The sequence below is a fragment of the Echiichthys vipera genome, assembly GCF_963691815.1.
Source record: "Echiichthys vipera genome assembly, chromosome: 17".
Classification (NCBI taxonomy): domain Eukaryota; kingdom Metazoa; phylum Chordata; class Actinopteri; order Perciformes; family Trachinidae; genus Echiichthys; species Echiichthys vipera.
In genome coordinates, this window is record NC_139842.1 from 24,038,562 (window position 1) to 24,061,546 (window position 22,985).

The window sequence follows — 22,985 nt, forward strand, 5'->3', positions numbered from 1 at the left end:
ACTATGGCAATGATGTGGGCCGTACCCATGGCATCTGCAGGGGTACGTACCACAGAGGGAAGGCTGGAGGGAGAAGGGGGGGGGGGGGGGGCAGATGCAGGGGGAGTTTTTGGGTTCAGATTGGGCTTTGAGTTTGGGGTTTAGCTCGGGGTTGAGTGAGGGAATGTGTAACTTCAGGGTGGAGAACCTGGCTTCCGAGCCAAGCGGCTGGAGTTTCTCTTTGATAGGGGCTTTGGGTTTGAAGCCCGTGCCACGTTTCAAAAACAGAGCACCTTCATGAGCTGCGACTGAAACCAGGCCAACTCCGGGATTTATATAAGTAGTTCAGTGTGTACACAAACAGTCCAATGAAACACACACACACACACGCACACGCGCACGCGCACACACACACACACACACACACACACACACACACACACACACACGCACACACGCACACACACACACACACACACACATGCGTACACAGTGGTATTTTTATATGTGTGTTTATTTGGGGTGTTTCTATATAAAGGGGGTATCCGGGGTGTTGCATGGGGAGACCCACTCAGGGAGTGAAGTGGAAGGACATTGTAAACAAGTCAAAATTCCTTTCTGATCTAAGAATAGAGCTTGCTTCATAAATCTGGAGATAGTGTGTCTCTCACTCTCTCCTCCAATCTTCACGCATATTAAAGACGCATTTGAGCCACTTCCTGTTTGTTCTTTCTTCCCGTCACTGAGTTCACTTTGGATCAACAATATTTGCTGTCTGTGTTTGTGTCCTGCAAAGTAGTTTGACCAACCTGTCCGTCTACCTCCTTCCCCTCAGCAAAGGCAGAGGGCCGCTCCTGTGAGTACAACGGGCGGATTTATCAAAACGGCGAGAATTTCCGCGCCGGTTGCAAGCACCAGTGCACCTGCATCGATGGAGCTGTGGGTTGCGTGCCCCTTTGCCCCAGCCATCTCCCCCTGGCGTCCCCTTCCTGCCCTGCACCGCAGCTGGTCAAGGTGCCGGGCCAGTGCTGCCTCACCATCGACTGCCACAAGGGGACCACGGTCGTGCCTCCCGCGCACCGTCGACCCCAACCTCCAGCTTACCCGCCTTACCCCTTCATTCCCTACCCGGCCTACCCCTTCCCAAAGCCTTATCCAAAACTTTACCGGAAGCTGTACCCCTACAAACCCAAAAAGGAGAAGGACACCATGGGCAACGAACTGATGGAGGTGGGGCGCAAGTGGGACAAGCCACGTGGAAACAAGCACCTGGCGGGTAAGAGAGGGTGCTGCCGTGTCGCCTCAGAGTGCCGTCTGTTTCCCCTACGCAGTAAAGCATCATGTTTATGTTTTAGCCATTTTAGCCCCCTGACGCACAAACGGCCTCACTGTGAGCCTTTCCCTCTGCATCTACGTGTGTGTGTGTGTGTGTGTGTGTGTTTCAGCATTTATGTGAGGCTTGTTTTCCACTGGCTCCTTGCACACCAGAGGTGCTCTCTCTCTCTCCCACACACACACACACACACACACACACACACACACACACACTGCTCTCACACAGCACATACCTCTGTCACCCAGCTTTCCCCTCTCTGTAATCACCCTCTCTATGCGTCAGTGTTGCCTGTTCAGTGAATGAGGCTTGTGTGCTTTGCATCTCTGGACCTCTCCTTTTCCCTCTCTCTCCCACTGGCCCTTTTCTCCCCCAGCTTTACTTTTGCTGATCTCATTTCTCTGACTCCATATATTTTGCATCAGCCATTGTCCTCTCACACGTCCTCTGTTTCATCTCTTCTAGCGTGGAGGCAGGTGGGAGATCAGTGTGTGGTTCAGACTACTTCCTGGTCCCAGTGTTCTCGGAGCTGTGGGATGGGCGTCTCCTCTCGTGTTACCAATGACAATGGCCGGTGTAAGCTGATCAAGGAGACACGTCTGTGCAACATTCGGCCCTGTAGCTCCATGTCTATCCCCGTCAAGGTGAGGAGTGTGTGTGGTGCTGCTAAGATTCTCATAAAGATGCAGTACTTCCTCTAATGGACCACCACCATGCGATCCAGCCACCATGCTAAATAGATTCTAGAAAGGATTTCTCTCAAGGGGTCAGATTGGTATAAATATCATGGCATGTACACAAACTGAATCCCTCTGTAGCTGGAGACCTTTCTGGTCCATTTGGTCTATTCATGGTTCTGTTGCTGTGTGGGAAGCTTCCTCAGCAGGATGACAACAGAGCCGATTTAGATCACTTCCTCTGTGCAGCTTCACGCTCAGTTCACGGCTGTACCACTGGAAATGAAAATGATTCAAAGCTTTAAGTCCCACTCCAGACACAGTTTAAAGTATTTCAAAATAGTTTAGATTAATATGTTTAACAAGGTTTTCTCACAAAAAAAGTAAATAAAATAAAAATAAAACTGAAAGGGGGCTGGAAGCACATCTACTTTTTTCCCTCATTGTGAAATTCTGGATCTGGCAACGGGCCCTGCCCACCACGACAGACATACCATGAAATCTTGAATTTTGAAAACCCTGGCTCTCTGAACCTGTAATTTACAGACATTGGAAATGCTCAGCCATGGTGTAGACTGCCCATTTCTCCATCATCATCGTTAAACCTCATGTAGACATGTTAACAAGGTCAAACACTTGATTTTCTTTCCATTTTCATCTTTAAACAATTACTTTGACATTTTGGGAAATTCTCTTGTTCGTTTTCTCTTCATATGCAGGACTGTTTCTTGGCTGTATTGACGTAGTGATGGGAATTATGGCTCTTTGATGGGAGTCGAATCTTATCCGGCTGTTCAGTCTGACGTAACACTCTTTCAAAATACGATTTCGGGGTCCAAACGCTCCGTTGAAACAAAGCAGACACAATGGCCGAACAAGTAAACAATTACGATCACCTCTTCCTTCAGTTAGAATTCTTATTCAGCGATAAGAAATAAATAAAATGACAATTATGTTGTTTTTTTTAGAATTTAGATTTTTTCAAACAACCGGGACACTGCTGCGTTGTAGAGATACGAGGCTTGGGCCTGGAAATCATATTTTGAAAGGGCGTTACATCACGTTTTAACAGCAGGATAGTTCTGTTCTTTTTCCAAGAGCTGTTCCAAAGAGGCATACAACTGCAAGGCGTCCGATCGGGCATTTTGTACATGGGTCTCTGCCTGTCATGTATGTTGGACACAAGTGTCAGGATGAGGCAGAAGTGCTGTGAAGCTGCGGATCAAGGGCAGGCAGTGAGATATGGGCAAATAATGATAAAAAAGAACGGCGTGGTTTCATTCGTTCTTAACAAAGAGCCATTCAAAAGAACCGGATTGTTCGCAAGCGCAACATCAACAAGATATAATCCAGCCCATACCTTAGTTCTGTCACAGTCTCTGGATTTTAAAAGTGCTATATCTTTTCCTCAATTGTAATTTTTTTCGATTTAAATACCTGAACATCACTGCTGCTCTTCTTCATAGATAACACAACAAAAGTGTGTTTTTCATAGGCATAAATCCTGCAACTCTTCAGAGAGGTGACAGGAAAAAATACCTCCCCTCATTTGACTGCGGGGGTGTGGAGCTCTCCCACACTGAACCTGGGACGCTGCGGCTGTCAGCTGCACTCAGCGGCTCTTTGCTGTGTGATTTTAAGAGCGCTTGGTTCGCCCACTGTTGCTCTCTCACATTTCATACACAACACTCATGCCTCTCACCATGAGCCACTCATGAGGCTGATGGCTTGGTGCGCACCTGTTTCTCCCGGTGTTTGCAGAGCTGCTGTGGGCGTTAATTTGTATCAGTGTCAACCCTTAACTATTGCCGGCATGTTCCTCTCCCTGGAACTCATTGGTTGTTCTGACCTTTATTTTGTTTTCCCCTGTCTCTGTACTTAACTGCATTAACTTTGTTTTTCAAGGGCTTGAGTAATGAGTTATTTCATTTTGCTGTGCGCTAAGCAAATGGTAATGTGAGCCTATAAAGCAGTGTTCAGCCTGCTCTAGTGTGTGCAGCATCGCGGCTGCACCGAAGGAAAGATTATTCGCCATGCTAGTTGAATCCTACTATTCATATTAGCCTATTAGCATCATAGAGCTAGCGAGGCAGTAGACCACTCTCACTGGAAAACTGAATTCACTCTTTCTTCTCTCTCCCTCCACAGAAAGGAAGGAAGTGCTCTCGTACCCACAAGGCCCCTGAACCACACCGCCTGTCCTACGCTGGCTGCAGGAGCACTCGCCTGTACAGGCCCAACTACTGTGGTGTGTGTAGGGATGGCCGTTGCTGCTCCCCCCGCCGCACACGTACCGCCAGCGTGACCTTCGCCTGTCCTGACGGCGAACGCTTCAACAGGTCCGTGATGTTCATCCAGTCCTGCAAGTGCAGTGACGAGTGCAACCATCTCAATGAGGCCGCCATGCCTCCACAGCGATGGCTCTATGGAGACACGCACAAGTTCATCGACTAGTGGAAACATCCCCCCAACCTACATTCCCTCACAAAAAGAAGACATTAACTTCCCCATAGTGATCCCCATTATAGAATAGCTGTCCTTAGTGTATCTATGAGTAGACGCAAGCGAGGTGAACACGACGAAACGTCTTTTCTGAAAGATTATTTGGGGAGGAATGGGGAGAAGAAGAAGGAATCAGAGGAGTGCATCTCCAGCTTGGAAAGAGCAAAGTGACCGGCCCCTGCTTTAGTGTAGATAAAAAGTTCTTTCTGGCCCGGCCAGACTTCTACAGACTGTGACGAAACATTTATGGAAAACATGGATGCACACCAAATGTCCCCTGAACTCTGAGACTTTTGTTGGGGACGCTGGAGCGAGAGCTGACACACACGAGAGAAACCTGTGGTGTTTCTTTTGTTAATGGTGTGGATTCACATCACAGTTACAGAGCAACAGTTCCGACTAGCCAATAGACTGCTGGTCTGATGTTGCTTTGGAGCCAAAAATGAAACCTGCTGGATTCATGTGTCTGTGCACTCTAATAACTTAGTATTGATAAACCAAATGAAGACTCGTGGGGAAGACATGACAGCAAAAACTGGGATCGTGAGGCAAAAGATGGAGGAGCATCTCAAATGTTCTTACATGAGTGTGGCTTGTGTCTTTTATGGTATTTATTCACTGGTATTTATTGTTGAGACAGGCATGATGACACAGCGGCCTGCCACCAGGGAAGGTGGAGCTGCTATGTTGGGAGCATCAGCACGGCTGAACAGGGATCTGAGAGGGACAAAACAGCTGACAGCTGTCAGCCAAGAGAGGGAGAGGACTCCCCCACTGATCCGGGGCTTGACCCCGGGGTTGCTTTGGAGGTCACAGCGGTCAGAAAGCCATATCTAATGATGGATGATGAAGACTACAGGAGAAGAGGAGGTATGTTCTAGAAAAAGACAGAGTTGAACCTCGACGGGTTGAGGCTTTGTACGCATTAGTGGGGAATATGTCAAAGGTTGTTTACGCAGCTGGAGTCATCCTGAGCCTCCACGAGAAACTGAGACATTTAGCAAGCACCAGAAGAACAAGCCTGGGATTCTGGCGCCGAGACGTCGACCGCCTAATTCTGCACAAATTACAATCCTGACTCTGAGGGGCAGCGGGAGTAAATCAGCCACTCTCTGGTTTGCTATAAAAATAAGATTTGAAGGCGGCCTGTACCCTGGTAAACATGTAATTTGTGACTCGCGGGCGGAACCGCTCTGGTGCCCAATCTGGCCTGTAATCGAGCAGCATGCCAGCTCACTGAAACAAAACAATAACTCATGCTCCGTCTTGTTTAAGTGTCTGTTTCTGAGAAATGCTGTTGAAGGCTGTGCTGTCAGTCGACATCACCTTCAGGGGCAGAGAAGGGCTTTATGGCCCTGCAGAGGACAGGGCCAGAAGAACCCTTTCCTAAAGACATGTTGGAGGAGGGGATTTCTGTATTATGCTTCCATTGTTTGTGGCCAAAATCCTTTACTATGACTGAAGAACCCAAGCATCTCACTTAACTGGGACATGGGTTGAAGTTCTCGCACCTTACGACAGCCTTGATTCAAGACCTTTGATCTTTTATCTTGTGCAAAGGTAATACAGAGGGACTGACATTACCTATACCGAATACACATTTTAAATGGGTGTTTCTTAATGATTTGAAGCGTCATTTTATTATTTTAAATGTGTTTTCTCTTGTGCCATGAGACACTGGCTAAGAAATGTTTCTTCAGTTTTCCTGAAACTGGAAAATATTTGCATTTCTACCACGTCTCGGCTACAGTCAACTTTCTTAGTTAAGAGACTCTGCTGCCTGGAAGCCCGACGACCTTATTTGGAGGTTAAACTTTACAGGTGGTTTTAAAAAAATGTTTGATAATTGATCGCCATGTTTCCATTGCTATTTGCCTTTATAGATGCTGTGGTTTTGGTACTGTATGTCTAGTTTTGTTAAAGGACACTATTATAGAGCAGCTATGTACAGATGCATCGTTACCTTCTTTGTAGTTCTATCTGCTGTATAAGGGCCATTCCTTTTACCGAGTTATACTGAAGTAGTCCAAGTATAGTTTAGCACTGAACACAGCAGGGTTCAGATCCTTTATGAGCATTAAGTGCCAATTTGAAAACATGATGATTGTATGTCTACAGGTGTACGTTGATACCATCTATAATAAAGTTATGCTTTTTAAGATTACATAGTAAAATAACTTGTTCACATGTTCCTCATAACTACTTCTGTTGGAAACTGGTTGCCTTTAGCATTGGGATGAGATCATTTTGCATTTTTAATAAAGACATTTTCACTCCTATACTTGGTGTTGAGCCTTTACAAAAGTGATCATTCGCCCATTGACTAGATAAATATATCTAATGTTGAGTATTTTCAGAGTCTACAGTCAAGTTAACAGCTGTAGTACATTGGTGTGTTAAGCTAAAATGCTAATATCTGCATGCTATTGTAAAATATTCAACGTCAATGCTAATCCATTTCCATGCTCAGTTACCAGTTAGTTCTTACACCTTTTCCAAAGTCAAATTCATGCAGGTTTATGCTTTTCCAGCCCCTTACAGCTGTGGTAAACTTCATATTTATGTACAGACTAAACGGATTATTGCACTTCACATTAAATAGATGTTACTGAACTTCAAACTAAAATTATGTTTTGTGGCCACATTCTACAGAAGGGTGACAAATAAAATGCAATAGTTTCATGTTTCAAGGTGTGTTCGTAGGCACCCAATACAAGCTAAATCTCAAGCAGATCCAAGCCTTTGAACCTTGAGAACACATTAAAATCCAAGTACTTTCAAGGATTTCCAGCATTTGTAAAAACCCTGTAGTAAGCATTTTTAAATGTACAGTACACTGCATTAATTATTTCATTATATATTGTACTTATGACACAAAAATTGCAAATTCACCACTAGGACTCCACATACTGACTTCATTTATTCGAGGCATTCAATTGGAAATTCAAAGAAAGAGCTGCCATGTGAGCCAAAATTTAAACATGACTTAAAGGCCGACTGTTGCAGTGGGGGGGTCAAGGAAAAAAAAACACAAAACTTCCTATACAAACTAGTTCCGACATTAAAAAAGGGCTAAAAATCACTTTTACATGTTCCTCAGAACTACTTTTCTATATGTTTCCCTGAAGCTCTGCTTGAGATCGAAAGTGATGAAAATGGGGTAGAGACAAAACAGCCTCACAAGAGACCACGACAGTAAAACTGGCATTTTATAAAAAGTTTTAATTTCATCAAGCAAAATAAAAACCAAAACAGTAAAAGACAGAGTTAAAATAGACCATAACCCCCGCCCCCAAAAACTGACAAAAATAAATGTTTGGTGAGCGCAGGGAACAAGCAGAGCTTTCAAAACAACAGTGAAATACGTCTACTTCCAAATACAAGACAAGATCCATGAAGAGGAGACATCTGCTTGGCCGGAGGACTCATCTGGACTGCTCAACTAAAAAAAAAAAGACAGGAGGAGAGACATGAGTTGAGCATGTAAAAGATCAGCGTGATGAGCAACAACCGAGTATACCAACTTTCAGCAACGGGTTAAACATGCAAGAGCAGTTTCCATTTGATGGGAGCCCCACAGTCACATGGCAGCACAAACTGTCTTTAGTTGCCATAATAACTGACGGTTTATCACAACAGCTGATGATCTGCGGGGCAATCTTCAGCTGACAAGATCCCACTGGATTAAACAGCCCGGCAACAACGCCAACAATTAGCTGTGTTGGTGTGCTGTTTTGATGGTGAAGTGCTTTGGCACCATTCATCCACAAATTACTCATCAGGACAACTGTCTAAGGACATCAAGCATCACAGGCATTCGGAAATGGAAAAGCTTACTGTAAGAGGAGATGTCAATCTCATCTGGCAGCTCAGCCACGTTGACCTCAAAGCGGTCCTGCACATCGTTTAGAGTCTTGGCATCGGTCTCGTCCGACACAAAGGTTATAGCCAGGCCCTTGGTTCCAAACCTACCAGCACGGGCAACCTGAAGAGTACAAAGGCCAGAATCAGTAAAAACCCACACACACAGCCCAAAAGATAATACTTTACACAATGAGCAACCAACAGAACACTGCATGCCACTTGATATCCAAAAACAGTCTTCTTTAAACCAGCACAAAGCCACGGGCACTTCCTCTCTGCAGACCTTACCCTGTGCAAATAGGTGTCAGAATCTTCTGGCATGTCGTAGTTGAAGACGATATTGACTCGCTCGATGTCCATCCCTCGGCCAAAGAGGTTAGTGGCCACCAGGATCCGCCTTTGGAAGTCCTTGAATTGCTGATAGCGAGACAGTCTGTGGAGTAAGGGGCAGGGAATTATCGACACTACACAGCTGCCGTAGGCATTACTGGACTGTATCCTCCTTTGAAGGCAATGATGTGTTGAGTTGACTGATGAGGCCTCGTGCTCCATAAACATACTCAGCATTTGGAGCTCAACAGAGCATATGTTTATGAGTGTAGGTATGTAAGAGGAAGGGGTAGGTAGGTGTGTGTATGTGTCTCACCTCTCCTCTTGAGCCATTCCCCTGTGGATGGCAATGGCAGGGAAATTCTGTTCCACGAGGAGCTGGGCCAGAGCGATGCAGCGCTGCACTGACTTGACAAAGATCACCACCTAGGGGCAAAGCAACGGCATTGAAACATAGCTGCTGAGGCAACCGCAAGTACTAGTTGGGACTGTTGATGGGATTCAAATCAATGAATTAGGGATTCAAAATTACACTGGAATTTACCTCAGGGACCGAATAGCTTAAAAAGTTTGTCAATTTAGGAAATTTGATTATTAATTTTCTTGCCTGGTGTTAGATGGGAAGCTTGATACCACCTTGTCTGTAAGGCTACAAGCAGCAGTCAGCTAGTTTGGCACAAAGACCGCAAACAGGGAATCAAACCGACCACCTCATCTAAAAGCTCAATAATTAACATCTTTTCCTAATTTGCACAAAAACAGCATAATAATTGTTTGCATTTTCTGGTATAATCGATTTATAAACAAATACGCTGAGTAGTTGTTTTTACTACAGTGTGATGAGTTCAACCACTTACAGCTGCCACCAACCCTGGTTGCACATCCATTAGCCACTTAATGGGACATGTGCTGGTTTATTTTTATGTTGGCAGTAGGACCAGTAAGTTCCATGAGTCTTCACTGGTTAGCCTGGCACATAACCTTGAAAACCCTGTGCCATTAATACAACTTCATAAGTGGTCCTTTTTGGCTTTTTAAAACTATAAACGAACCGCCAATGTTGCCGTTATGTGGCATCCACTGTAACCATTCAGAAACCCAACCAATGGATTGAAAAGGTCACATTAAGTAAAACATGTAGTGGCTTCGCACTGTGCAATGGCTCCATCACTTTACCTGGTTGAACTCCAGCACGTCAAGCAGGTCAAAGAGCTTGCGGTTCTTCTCGCTGTCCTTCAGTTTACAGTAGTACTGTTGCAGGCCGTGGAGTGTGAGTTTGGTCTCGTCGTCCACAAAGACTTCCATGGGCTGTACGGGAGATGACAGAGAGCTGGTTAGAGTCGAGTTTCTAGGTACAATAGCAGTGTGAAAACAAATATGCAGCAGCTATAATGCACAAGCAGTTTTCTTACTGATAAAACTGTTCAGGGAAAATCTGAAGCAACACTTCGTCAATCACTTACATCCTGCATGAATTTGCGGCAGACTGGTCGGATCTCTTTACTCAGTGTGGCGCTGAACATCATGACCTGCTTCTCATGGGGAGTAATCTTGAAGATGTCCTGTACGTCACGCCTCATGTCTGTTACACAAAGAGGTCAGAGACGTACAAATTAATATAGAATTAAACAGTGTTTGGGAGGTGCCCTCAACAAGAATCAATGAGAACTGAGATGACGTGATCCCATAATAAAAAAAAAATAAAGAGCACACACCTAGCTGCTCCAACATTTTGTCACACTCATCCAAGACAAAGTGCTTGACGTTCTTCAGGGTTAGGGTCTTGCTCCGGATGAGAGCGAGGATACGGCCCGGCGTTCCGACGACGATATGAGGGCAGTTCTTCTTCAAAACGTCCTCGTCCTTCAAGATGGACATGCCACCAAAGAACACCGCTGCCTTTACTGAGGACATGTACTTGGAGAAACGCTCGTACTCCTTACTGATTTGGAAGGCCAGCTCTCGCGTGTGGCACATGACTAATACAGACACCTGAGGAGTGGACATACAGAAGTACAGATTCAGCCATTTGCATCTTAACACTTCAATGAATATTTTTATGCCGAAATAGTGATACATTTTGATCCAATCCTGGCCCAGCGCAACAAGACATGTGGGCTAGGTCTAAAGTTTAAAATAATTAACTGAAAAAAACATCTATGCATGGAGGATTTAATTATTAGAACCAGAGTGGAAACAAGAATAAAGTTGTGTTAATGTGTTATAAATGATGTAGTGATGTGTAGCTATAATATAGCTGAGGCGGCGGCGAAGCCATTAAGCCTGAATGTGGGGTACAATTGATGCACTAGACGAAAACCAAATATTAGATTGAGAGTTTTTGGGAAGTAAACAAATGCTCATCTCTGAACACCGGAAATTTTTTTTGCGAGTTTCATTTTTGTATAACACAATCCACGACAATGCTCCCCCTGACTAAGTTTCCATTGCCTGCCACCCGACCCCTGAAAAATGCAATTGTTGCAACTATCTAAGAGTGTTGATGTCATTAATGAAAACTATGATGAAATATATCCGTCAACAGCCCTTATTTCCATGACCTAAACAATAACCAACATTATTTTTAATGATTAGCAACATGCATAACCGTTGATGGTAAAACATGAACGTAGTTTACAAAATCTTTGCCAACAGATTTGTGCCCTGTCAATGCTGGATACACCGGCTGCAAAACAACACTAGAGAACTCTGAAACATAAAATGGTAGCTTGATTTAACAAAGAGCAAAGGATAACGACGATGACAACAACAGGGCTTGGTTATGTGGGCCCATTTTACTTTCATTGAGGCTGGGACAAAAACAGAATGCGTTGTTTAATCAGAAGGGAAGCAATGTGGACATAGAAGAGCCGGGAAGAAAACAACCGACCCAGAGACACACATCAAGGCTCACCAATAAGAAACACACCATACACTACGCCCTTTAACTATTTCATATTTATGACCAGAAACACTTAACACATCGTGCTGAACTCAAATCAATTTCCAGGTTCCTGGCTTTCTGATGAAAAATGGCGTCTACCGTTGACCTGCTATGTCCCACACCTTCAAAAAAGATGGCCATGGACAGGGTTGATCAAATGCATAGAACCAGTGTGGTGCACATGCATACTAACCTGTCCGTCAACAGGCTCAATCTGCTGCAGTGTGGCCAGCACAAACACGGCCGTCTTGCCCATACCAGACTTGGCTTGGCACAGGATGTCCATGCCCAGGATTGCTTGTGGGATGCATTCATGTTGGACTAATAAAAACACACAAAAGAAGATTTAAACCACTGTATTCATGTCATCTTTAGAAAAGCAATGCATGCCATTCTCAGAGCCCCTGCACGTGAGCCCCCTGCTAGTATCGTCACAGGTTGTATTTATGGTAAAACATATTACAACTAGTTCCTGTTGTATAGTAAAGGCATGGTGTTAAAAGAAAACTTTACTTAAAAAAAAGAGATACATCCACAAATAGAACCCTACTTGGACAAGTAAATGTGTCATATTTGAAGATAGCCAACTTTCCCTCACCTTCAGATGGATGCTCAAAGCCACAGTCGATGATGGCACGGAGCAGCTCGGGTTTGAGCAGGAAGTCTCTGAAGCCAGAGCTGTGGATGGAAACGTAGGAACCCTTCACCTCCTTCTTGCCTGCAGGGGCTGCGCTCTCGGGGGCTCCTTGGGGCTCTTCGTCCTCTTCATAATCGAGCAGCTCGTTATCAACGTCATTCTCTGCCATTGTGTATGTCTAAAAGTAGGATATTAGAAAAGGTTAGCAATCTGTTCATTCAAAATCCAACATGGCTGAACAGAGTCTCTCTCGCCGAGTTAACACGGGGGGCTAATGCTGCTCTTTGTTCAGAGCTTCACCACGTTTTGAGTACATTTTAAAACACGTTAACGACAGCGGTACTAGTAGTGATGTGAACGCTTCACTGAACACTAGCATTGTTGTGCACCCGCACGCCCACTGAAAGTTGTGTAGCTATTGAGTTAGCTTAGCTAGCTCATTTAGCAAACATCGCGATAGCGTGGTTATTAACCGGGTCTATTATACAGTCAGTGTGCTGCACGGAGCATACAAGTGTAGTCTATATATACACACACAAACACATACAAATCTGGTCAATTGTAGACTTGGAGTTAGCCAAGTCAAAACCCGGTTAGCCTCCGAGTCATTTACACTGGAAAGCTAAAGTCATTGTGTTGCATAAGCACTGCTAACGTGGCGAGCTAACTTGCTATACGGCAACTATTTTGCTAATTCGTGTCTAGACTATAACGTTACAAATATAAAATAGGCTATTTGTAATAATAAAGAACGCAATGACCAGAATATAAAATGTACGCACTTAACTTACTGAACATTCACAAATACGACTACTGGAGAAGCTAACTAATGCTAGACTACAAAGCGCTAGTTAGCTCAATAACGGTAGCGCCCTAAAGAAAACAAGAAAGGAAGCGACTTCTTTGCAACTTTAGCAACATAAACTATTTGCGATTCTCTGGACGTTAGTGAGCGTTTGAAGAAATATCTTGTTGCAATAGTTAAGTCGATGCTGTATTCTTACCTTGTAGGTATTAGCTGCGCGTCCAGCTACAAATCAACACCGCATGGAGAGGCCTCAGCTGGTTTATACGAGTAACCGGAAGTCCCGCCTCCGCTGAAGCGCGTCGTCATTATCATTGGTGGATTTGGACGACCAACGGCAAAAGCAGCCAGCGATTGGACAAAAAGTGTGCCGCAGTCCTCCGCAGTATAAAAAAGCGGGATACAGGTCCTGTATGGAAGCCCACGAGGGACAAAGGAATTAAATCAATATGTCAGCTGGGATCGGCTCCAGCCCCCCCGCGACCCCGACCCCGGGATAAGCGGTTGAAGAAGAATGAATTAATTAAATAAAGAACTAAAATAAAATGCATTATCAAATACATTAATTAACGTTATGGTTGGAAAATGAAACTGTTACGTCTAAATAAGAGCAATATTCAAACCTGAGGTTTTCCCTTCAGTTATTACCTTTTTTTTTTTTTAAGTGTTTTGATGTGGAGACCAGACCAGTATAACCTGCTTGAAATGTCCATATCAGCGTCAGGTCTGACTTGATAGCATAGAAACATTTTCGGTGAGTACTTTTCATAACAAAGTGACCAATACAAACCATCGGAAACAAACAGATCAACAGAAATAGTCAAGAAATGATCATGTTTATTGTTCTCTCGTGGTCACAGTTAGAGACTACAGCTGCACACTCAGTTGTAACATACATATATTTATACTGAAGATGATTATTATTATTCAGAGGTATCAATTTGGGTATTCACAATCACACTAATACTAATTTTAATCATAATTAAATAATTCAATTAATAATATACACGTTTCTATCAAACAGCATGAACCTTTGCTCAATGTTATAAGGTATATTCAGAGAGAACCCTGCAAGAGGTACCACCTCTCAGTTTAACAGTTATTCCTCCATAACCATTACCAACCATACAAAGCAGATGGTCTACAATAAGCAAAACAATTGATCTAGGATTTTAAATAGTACTGAGATAAACAGCAGTGTATTTAGCATGTTTCAGCCCATTTACTAAAGCCCATTTATTCTCAGTGTAACTGCCATGTATGCATAGCACATTGTTTTATAAATTTGTGAATCTAGTTTTGAATCTTCCTGCAAGCCATTAGTGTGATATAAAATCAATGTGCTGAATGTTTACTACGTGGACTAAAATGTAAATATAACAATATTGACTATTAACATTAAAAAACATACAAATACATCAGTTTACAACAGGCCTTGTGAACAGAATACTATCAGAGTTCAGATACTTATATCTGTGATTCCAGAGCAGAAGAGAAACTCCACTGTGTAGGAGAGAAGTATGGGAAACTGTCAGACTCTGGTCGGGAATGACCCTCTGAGTATGTGCCAGTGGGGGGGCAAGAACGGCTCAGGCAGTCCCTGACCTGGGGAGGCAAAGAAAGAAACAGCCAGTCCTCTACCAGGAGACCACCTCCATGCAGCCCTGAGCAGCAGCCCAGTTCAGCAGGCAGTTCCTCCAGACTGTTACTGCGCAAGTCCAACCTGCATAACTGACTCAAAGCTGCAATCCCCCTGGGTAATGAGCTGAGAGAGTTGTGAGCCACATTAAGGATATGCAGGTCCAAACAGCTGTTGAAGAGCTGAGGAGGGAGGCTCTCTACCCTGTTTCCACTGAGATCCAGCTCTGTAAGCAGCTGCAGTGCCTTCACCTCTGCAGGCAGCACCTCTAGCAGGTTACCAGCCAGCAGGAGCCTACGAAGGCGACGAAGAGTGAAGAGTGCTGGGGGAAGGCTCTGCAGCTGGTTGTTGGATAGATCTAGGAGTTCCAGGCCTCGCAACACACCAACACTGGCTGGCAGTGCCAAAACACGGTTATAGGCAATTTTGAGGGAAGAAAGACGTCTCAGATGAGCCAGGCTAAGCAATTCCTCCAGAGTTCTCAAGTTATTATGCTGCAGGTCGAGTGTCCGCAGGTTGGTGAGAGCCAGCAGGGCAGAGGGCAAACGCTCTAGCTGGCAGTCCTGCAGCAGCAGCTCGTTCAGGTCGACCATCCTCTTCAAGCCCGTCAGCACAAGCAGCCTGGTGCCCTCATTGTAGATCTCCAGTTTCACCAAGCTGCCTGTCACCTCACATAACTCCCCAGGGATCCGCTGTAACATGCCTCGAATCACCAGCACACGGAGGTGACGTAATTTGCGGAGGCTCCCTAATGCCCAGCTGCGGCCCACTCCTCCATCACTACTCAGACGGCCAGAGAGGTGGAGCTCATGCAGGCTGTGGAGGGAGAGGATCCAAGTGGGGATTTCTGACGCTTGAGTAAAGGTGAGGTAGAGGACCTCCAGACGATCCTGGAGGACTCCAAGTGCACTGGGATCCACCACTGCTCTGCAGTGATAGAGGTGGAGCTCCCTGTTGAACAAACAAACAATACAATACTTAATTAAATGTGTAGAAAAACAATGTGCATGTACATATGTTGTAACATTTGGTTTGATGTGCATTGTTTCAAATTTGTAAAGCACATTTTAACCTTCACCACTGTAAATCCCACCTGAGTGAGGTCATGTTGGCCACCTGCCCAGTAAACCTGGCATCTGTGATGAGCTCCAGTTTGAGAACCTGGAGATGGCTGAGGATGAAGAGGGCTGGAGGGAGGCGAGGCAGGGCCACCAACTGCAGTCTGGAGCAGCCCTCTGCATCCACAGTAGTCATGGCACGCAGCTTCTCCTCCCTCCAGCGACTTTCCAAGCTTTCCTCAAGCAGCCTGCTCTCACTGACAGGAGACAAAAACACTGACAGGCGCTGGGCCAACAAAGGGTCATACTGGTCTAACATGTGTAAAAGAAATGCCAGGTCATTTCTCAGGTCAGGAACATCTTTCAGGGAGCACAACTCCTTCGGTGAGTGGAAAGAATACTGCCGTAGAGAGCTAAGTAGGGCACAGATCAAAAGAACAGAATGAGAAATACATCTCACAGAATATACTGTTGCCCAAAACACAGCATTACCCTCTAATCCTATTACCAGGCCTCTGGTATGCTCAACCTCACATTTTTCTGTTTAAAGGCCCTTTGAACAATCGCAACCTGTGTATTAATGTCTCAAAAAACGATGAATCAAACATTTTACATGTTTATCTTGTTCAAACAACGTGATAAATGATATATTGACGAGCCTGTTTGAACGTACAACGCCTATACATGCACAGTCTCCTCTCTTTCTGTATGATTTACATGTCTTAGACTTAGCCCAGTTACTCCTAATCTCTGCTGAATAGTTGATAAGAGATGAAGCAACATTGGTATTTACTTAGATTCATTCTGGCCACCTGACAAATGTAATTTCAATATTCGATGTACTTTTAGTTTTGGTCTCCTCCAACTCTGTCTTTAGCAGCTGTTGCTAACTGTCTGTCAGACATTTCATGCTGGGACGCCTTTGTACATATTTAAGAGCGTTATCTTCTGAAAATCAACCTTGGAGCCCATCGGCTACCTGGCTGCTGGATGATAAGCCTCTGGGGCTAACGGCCAACAAATCTATAAATCTATATATGAATGCAGATTAAATAGCAACAAAAGGCCAATGAAAAACTAAATTGTTGCCAGACAAAAAATGTAAAGCCGTAAAACGAAAACAATGAGCACAATGACACTAAAAAGCTCTGTAGAGCTGAGGTAAATTGCTTCTCTGTGGGTTCCTCATTACAGGCAACCCCTCCACATTACATGTACATGTATTCATTTTATTGTTTGTTAATGTATACCGTATATATCGTATACCGTACTGAATGCACTAACCTGTGTAAAATCCAACTGAGGGTGTAGAAGTTCAGCAGGCCGTACAGCCCCAGCAGGCTCAGGTAAGCCACCAGCAGTTTGCGTAGAAGAGAGGAGAGCACATGGATACACTCAAAGGTAGTGTAGCCTACCAAGGCCTGCTCCTCAGGGTGACAGGTGTGTGTGAAGGAGAGGGAGCTGAGAAGAGGGATGGTATAACTCAAGATCAGCGTCACCATCAGCAATTTGAATATTGTCTGAGCCAAGTAGACCTGAAGAGATGAAAGAATAATATGATTATAGTAAAATGAATCGATTGACATAGTATGATCAGGCCTGATAAAACATTAACTTGTGTTGTAAGACTAAACTCCTGTTCGTTTTGTAACACAAGAGCATCATCTAATAGCAGGCTGCTATAAAATCTTTACTTTTTTGGACAGTAAAAAATGAAAATGAAACGGACTAGAGGATCTCTCACCTTATAGATGACATCGGAATTTTCACAGTGAGAGCGAAATTTCCTGACTCTTTCAAACAGCGCCCTGGCCTGTTCCCCATCACTTTTATCCAGACTAATTACCTGCCTGGGACTGTCAACTATGCGGGAGATCCTGGAAGAAGGAAAGTACACCTGCTGGGACCCAAGGGATATAGACGACAGGGTGGAGTTACAGGATAGAGTTGACGGGCACGGGGAAGGAGGGGCGGTAAAGGATGCACCATCTGACCTCTTCAAAAGCAGGCTGTCTGTGCAGGAGTCTATGCTTGTTCGTCTTGTGTTTATTACTGGGGATGAACATGAAGTCGAACAGAGAGGAGGTTGGGGTGGTCGTCTCTCCTCCACCACCTCTTTCTCTTGGATTCTCTCCTGCCTGGCAGCATGAGACAGGGCTTGAGATGTCCAGGGGGACTCGCAGCACTTTGCCAAGATGGCCAGGAAGTGCTCTATGCGGGCGGAGGTGTGAGGGAAGTGAAGCCAGAAGGAGCCGCTGGCTACCAGCACCAGGGACTGCAGCATGGCCATGTACGGGAAGAAGCGGGAACACATAGGCAAAGCTTCATGGTAGCACACCTAGACAGACAGACAGTAAGGCAGACACTTAGACCTGCATATTTTTTTTATCCACTTGGGGGCAGTGGAAACAAGTTGGGAAAACAAACTTGTTAGCAAACACATTTGGATACTGTCCAGGCTCCGGTCTATCCTGGACAATGTCTCCCACCCTCTCTACGACACACTGGCCCAGCAGAGGAGCACCTTCAGCAGAGGGAGAGTCTGTCACCCCCTCTCTGTAATACAGACTCAATCATAAACAATCTGTTCTTTTAGACATTTTTACGGCACTTTGCATGTTATTACAGTACTTTTGACGTGTATATACCTGTACATTACCACTGTAATTTTCATATTTTATATATATATAGTTTTATATACAGTAAACATTATATACTGTTTTATATTTCTGTTGTTGTTAAATATGTTGTTTTTATAGCTGGAGTTGGAAACAAAAACAATTTCCCCCTGGGACTATTAATGTATTTCCGATTCTTATTCTGATTCTGACATTTAGGCGCAATGGAATCATATTTCTGACCACCTGATGATTTAAGCCTACTATTTACATTATTTCTCTGCTCCTACCAACTCTTGAGGTAAATATCTGGATCGTTAGAGGCTAAATGCTCCAGCAGTCTGTTGTTTAGTGCAGGGCTGGTAGCATTCAGTAGGTGTTCAGAGCTTTTTTCCGTTAACAACTGTCTTCTGCGGCCTAAAACGTCACTATGAGAGCCATGAGACTCAAGCAAAAAGTAAAGAAAAAAGTAAAAAACAGTAAAGTAACGGACCAGAAATCCAAGACAATAAGCTAAAAGTTGCTATAATGCTGAGGGGGGACTGCAGAGTCAGGTGATAATTCTCTGTGGGTTCATGAACAACTTTTGTACGAAGTCATGTGATCCATTTTTAATATACATATATTGATTAAAGCTGTTTTATCAGTCAACATTTTTATTTGGCTTCATGTTCTGTTCAATCTGTTTCAATGACAAAGGCAGCTCTTGTATTACAGTACCTGGCTTATGTAAACATACTGCTGGTAGACCAGATGGGTGCGTCGACCCCGGGCTGTAGAATGAAGATTTGGGCTGATGTGGTCTGGAACATGGGTCGGGGGCTTCGAAGATGGAGTCAATACATTTCCACTAGTTGAGTGACTGTGATTACTTGTGTTTGCAGAGACAAGTGGATCCAAGGGAATGCACACCACTCGGTCCCTCGACAGCTGCTCAGTACAAGCCAGGACAGATGTCATTAGCATCAGGACCACAAGGTAGTCCATAAAGACCTCCCACCAGGGCTTCAACAGCTTACACCTACTCTGATGCTGGTTCAGAGGCGCCAGCTCCGACAGGGAAAACATGGCAACCTCTGGGTCCTACAAGGGTGACTGTAAAACAAATGTGACATGGTGAAGGAAAGTCTGGACTACGCACATAAACTGACGTACATCAGTATATCACTGGTAACCTATTGGATATTGTCAACATTGTAAAAAATACTGAGGCACTCACTAAATATCAGCAGGTGTAGAGTTAGGACCCTACAGGCAGATGCTCTAAGTTTACTAAGTATTATGAAGTCAACACTTTTGGTAGCAGCAATTGAACTAACTTGATCAGCCTTAGAAGAGAGGATCCTTCCTCCAAATAGTTTTGGTTTATTAGCGTTGTGCCTACATGAGTCGGACACTTATGTTCATTACACATGAAAGATTCTGTTACTGACTTTGTTTTTGAAAAAGGTGACATTTTCTTTCCTGCACCAACCAAGAATGAAAATGTGATGGTAGTTGTGGGAGGGGTTTAAGCCCTGGTTGATCCAATAAGGAAGTGCCAAAAACTGCAGTTCTCAGAGTATCCACTAGGGGGTTTCATAATAGAGCAGTTTCTCATTGACCCCCATGTTAAACAGGCCGTTTTCACAGCATCATTAAACCTGTTTAAGACCTGGAACAAAAAAACATTATACTCTGAAAGTTTAGTTCATATCTCCATGACAACACTGAGGGGGGGAAATCTTTTTGGACCAGGCTAGTTTTTATTTCATTAAAGGTTAAAGTTTATGAATCATTAGGGGCATGGCCTCTTGAGTGACAGCTAGCCTCTGGCCAACACTACTCCTCGTGAGCCAGATGGACGTACCCCCCCCCCCCCCCCCCCCCCACGTCACATACATGCCCTTTTTTGGTCAGAGGAAATGAGGCGGAGTCAAAGTCTGACAAGAATGTTGACTCCCGTAGGCGAGGAAGATTGGATCAAGTTAAGAGAACGGACCCCGATGGGTATGCTACCTCCATTTTTTATAGTCTGTGGTGGGGTTGTTTTCTTACGCTGTCCATCAATCAATCTAATCAAACCACAGCCTTATAGCTCAGATTAAACTCGTAATAAATAATAGTAAGGGGTCTATTCTATATTTCTTTCTATTTCGTTATACATTTTAAATGTTACATAGGCCTACTTAGTTGTCAAGGGCTTTAAACCAGACTTTCAAGTGGATGTTTCAGGGAAATTTAAAAACAACATTACGTGATCTTTTAGCTTTCATAGCACAATTTGAAAAAAAAAAAAAAAAAACCCCAATAAAAATAATTTGATCAGTGGTTGCAAATTAAGAGCAAACTAAATAAATGAGTACACAAACATAGTACACACATCTCTAAAGTCTGCTTCTTGGCAAAAATATAAATCACAAGTGAACAGTTATTTTTACAGCCCAGGGTTAACTTTCACCCACCTGAATAACTTGACTTGTTCCTTTTCTCTCTCTCCTCTGATCAGCTCACAGGCGTCTCACAGAAACTTCATTCCGGCACTGTCTGGTTCTGCCGTGAAAAACTCCTGAAACTTACAGCAAACTCCCCCTCGGCTGGTCGACACACAGCTTTTCAACAGGTTGCCATGACAGCGAAGGATGTGTGGCTGAAAAATCTCATTCAGCACTTGACGCCTGTTCAAGACCTTTAACTCTTTCAGAACTGACTCTGAGGAAAACATCAGAGGAATATAAGACAAAAATCATGCTCACAAGAAAATACTTATTATCAGTAAAATATTGTGTATATCGGCTAATATAGATAAAAGTCAGTAACTTAAGTGATCAGATAAATGAGGTGGAGTAAAAAGTACTCTATTTTCATCTGAAATGTTGTGAAGTAGATGTACAAAGTAGCATAAAATGGAAATACTTACAATAATAACCTCTTTGCTAAGACCTTCCAATTGTTGAGCCCTCTGAATAAAGGCACTTTCCATAATATTTTAATGTGTCTAATAATTTACTTATGATAAATGTCCATCACTTACTTGGATAAGAAACTTTAGTGCCAAATTTGGATGACGCCGCTCTAACCTCTTTTCATGCACCCCACAGAAAATGTTTTACAACACTGTATCTGCATTATCCAGCAGGGGCTGCTGAAGTTACTAGGCTACCACTGTGAGTTACACATAACAGCAGAATCTGATTCAAACAGTTGTAATCCAGTTGATGTTGCAGTTCTCTGTGTGGTGTCACTCTTTCCTTTTTATGAAGGGATGCTTCTGCAGGGAAACTGTGTTTGTTTCCTAAGAGGTTAAAGGTTACAAATGTTATTACAGTAAATTGAAGTTTATTTGTGTGTGTGTGTGTGTGTGTGTGTGTGTGTCTGTCTGTCTGTGTGTCTGTGTGTCTCTGTGTGTGTGTGTTTGTGTGTGTGCCAACGCACAGGAGGGTCATATGTAACTAAGTTTGCTGTTTCCTTTGTATTTGGGCCAAGAAAAATCTGGAGCAAAGACTCAAACTGACAATGAACCACACCATGATCTAGTCTACACAGCTGGTGTGTTTTTTTTGTGTCTGAAGTGTGTGAGTGAAGGATTACATTCTGAGACTTTGAGACACCTGCTTCAAGTTTAGCACAATCTTAAATAGGCCTATCTGATCAGCAGCATAAAGAATCACAGTGCAGTGTTGCACCTACAGCCAGACTGCGTTCACTTCTGTTGACCTTTGTATAAAATGTGTGTCTCTGGATTTATAAGTGTGTGTATGTGTTACCTGATGAGACCAGTGTGTCCACCATAGACTGTATAAAAAATGAACGTAGCCTCCCCGTCTGGGTCCGTTTTGATCCAATTATATTTTCCTCTGGGAGTCGCTATCTCGTCAGAATTTGACACCTCATCATTTCCATGTGACGTGTGTGTGTGTGTGTGTGTGTGTGGGGGGGGGGGGGGGTGGGAGTCAATGTTGAGATTATTTCATGGACCAGGAGGGACCAGGAGTCATTCTTTTATTTGTAAGGGGAATGTCATTTTTTAGAGGGTAGAGACTGACACAGCTTTCCGTGTCTGTAGTGGAAAACACAACGGCTGCGCGAGTAAAGTGCAGGCAGCATTTATGATCCATGGTTTGAACTGATATTCAGGTATTTGGTCATAAACCAAAGTATTACTGACCTAAATGATTGACCTGAAGATGTTGCTGGTAAAGGTTGTACAATTCATCCTGATGAGAACATGAACATCTGAACCAATGAAACATCACCATCAGACATCAACACCTACGAGGACACCAGGACTTAGAAATGAAGGCATTTTTTTCTGAGAACGAAGTGATGGATAAAGAGAACTGGATACAGCGTTGTAGGCAGAGCCCAGCTCATTCATGAAAGCGCATAAAGCCAAAAAAGTTCAACTGTCTGAAAAAAAAACCTGATGACTTCTGCACTATTGGGCCCATAAAGCAGCCGCACTAAGGGCTTGCGCCAGCTGAGCCTACTACCGGTTTACCACTCTGCTAACTTGAATGGCTCTTCTAGACTTCTAAATATTGTCGGACCAAGGAGATCAAATTATGATATTAATGCGAGTCATTTCACAGGGGTCGTGACGCCCCCAAAAATGTATCT

The 22,985-nt window shown here is 43.9% G+C and overlaps 3 protein-coding genes across 3 annotated transcripts in view; 1 reads left to right on the forward strand and 2 right to left on the reverse strand.

The window, feature by feature from the left end:
• The window catches only part of LOC310960309 (CCN family member 1), an 8,766-nt gene extending 2,007 nt beyond the window's left edge, over window positions 1-6,759 (forward strand). Inside the window, exons 2-5 of the mRNA XM_083931980.1 lie at window positions 1-42; window positions 815-1,255; window positions 1,778-1,956; window positions 4,138-6,759. The exon at window positions 1-42 is cut by the window's left edge and continues 172 nt beyond it. Coding sequence (XP_083788106.1) covers window positions 1-42; window positions 815-1,255; window positions 1,778-1,956; window positions 4,138-4,443 — 968 coding nt within the window. The 3' untranslated portion in view covers window positions 4,444-6,759. The remainder of the gene's footprint in view (window positions 43-814; window positions 1,256-1,777; window positions 1,957-4,137) is intronic.
• Window positions 6,760-7,392: 633 nt separating this feature from the next.
• ddx39ab (DEAD (Asp-Glu-Ala-Asp) box polypeptide 39Ab) lies at window positions 7,393-13,339 on the reverse strand. The gene is made up of 10 exons (XM_083931780.1): window positions 13,271-13,339; window positions 12,228-12,444; window positions 11,823-11,950; window positions 10,401-10,677; window positions 10,149-10,267; window positions 9,862-9,993; window positions 9,002-9,111; window positions 8,644-8,788; window positions 8,329-8,476; window positions 7,393-7,933 (listed from the first exon to the last, which is right to left on the reverse strand). Exons 2-10 carry the CDS (start codon window positions 12,433-12,435, stop codon window positions 7,917-7,919), a joined length of 1,284 nt encoding a protein of 427 aa, XP_083787906.1. The 5' UTR covers window positions 12,436-12,444; window positions 13,271-13,339; the 3' UTR covers window positions 7,393-7,916.
• A 1,199-nt stretch (window positions 13,340-14,538) lies between these two features.
• LOC310959996 (volume-regulated anion channel subunit LRRC8D) lies at window positions 14,539-19,454 on the reverse strand (the record flags this gene model as incomplete). Its single annotated transcript, XM_083931570.1, has 5 exons — window positions 14,539-15,661; window positions 15,804-16,181; window positions 17,053-17,303; window positions 17,513-18,106; window positions 19,107-19,454. 5 exons carry the CDS (start codon window positions 19,452-19,454, stop codon window positions 14,539-14,541), a joined length of 2,694 nt encoding a protein of 897 aa, XP_083787696.1.
• Between the last annotated feature and the right edge of the window lie 3,531 nt (window positions 19,455-22,985).

Excerpts from the sequence above, each read along its gene's own strand:
- ddx39ab (XM_083931780.1), bottom strand. The coding sequence starts at position 12,435 with ATGGCAGAGAATGACGTTGATAACGAGCTGCTCGATTATGAAGAGGAC. Across the intron at positions 10,678-11,822 it reads TTGAGCCTGTTGACGGACAG|GTGTCTGTATTAGTCATGTG; the intron begins GTTAGTATGCAT and ends TCCACTCCTCAG. Across the intron at positions 9,994-10,148 it reads GCCGCAAATTCATGCAGGAT|CCCATGGAAGTCTTTGTGGA; the intron begins GTAAGTGATTGA and ends TCTCCCGTACAG.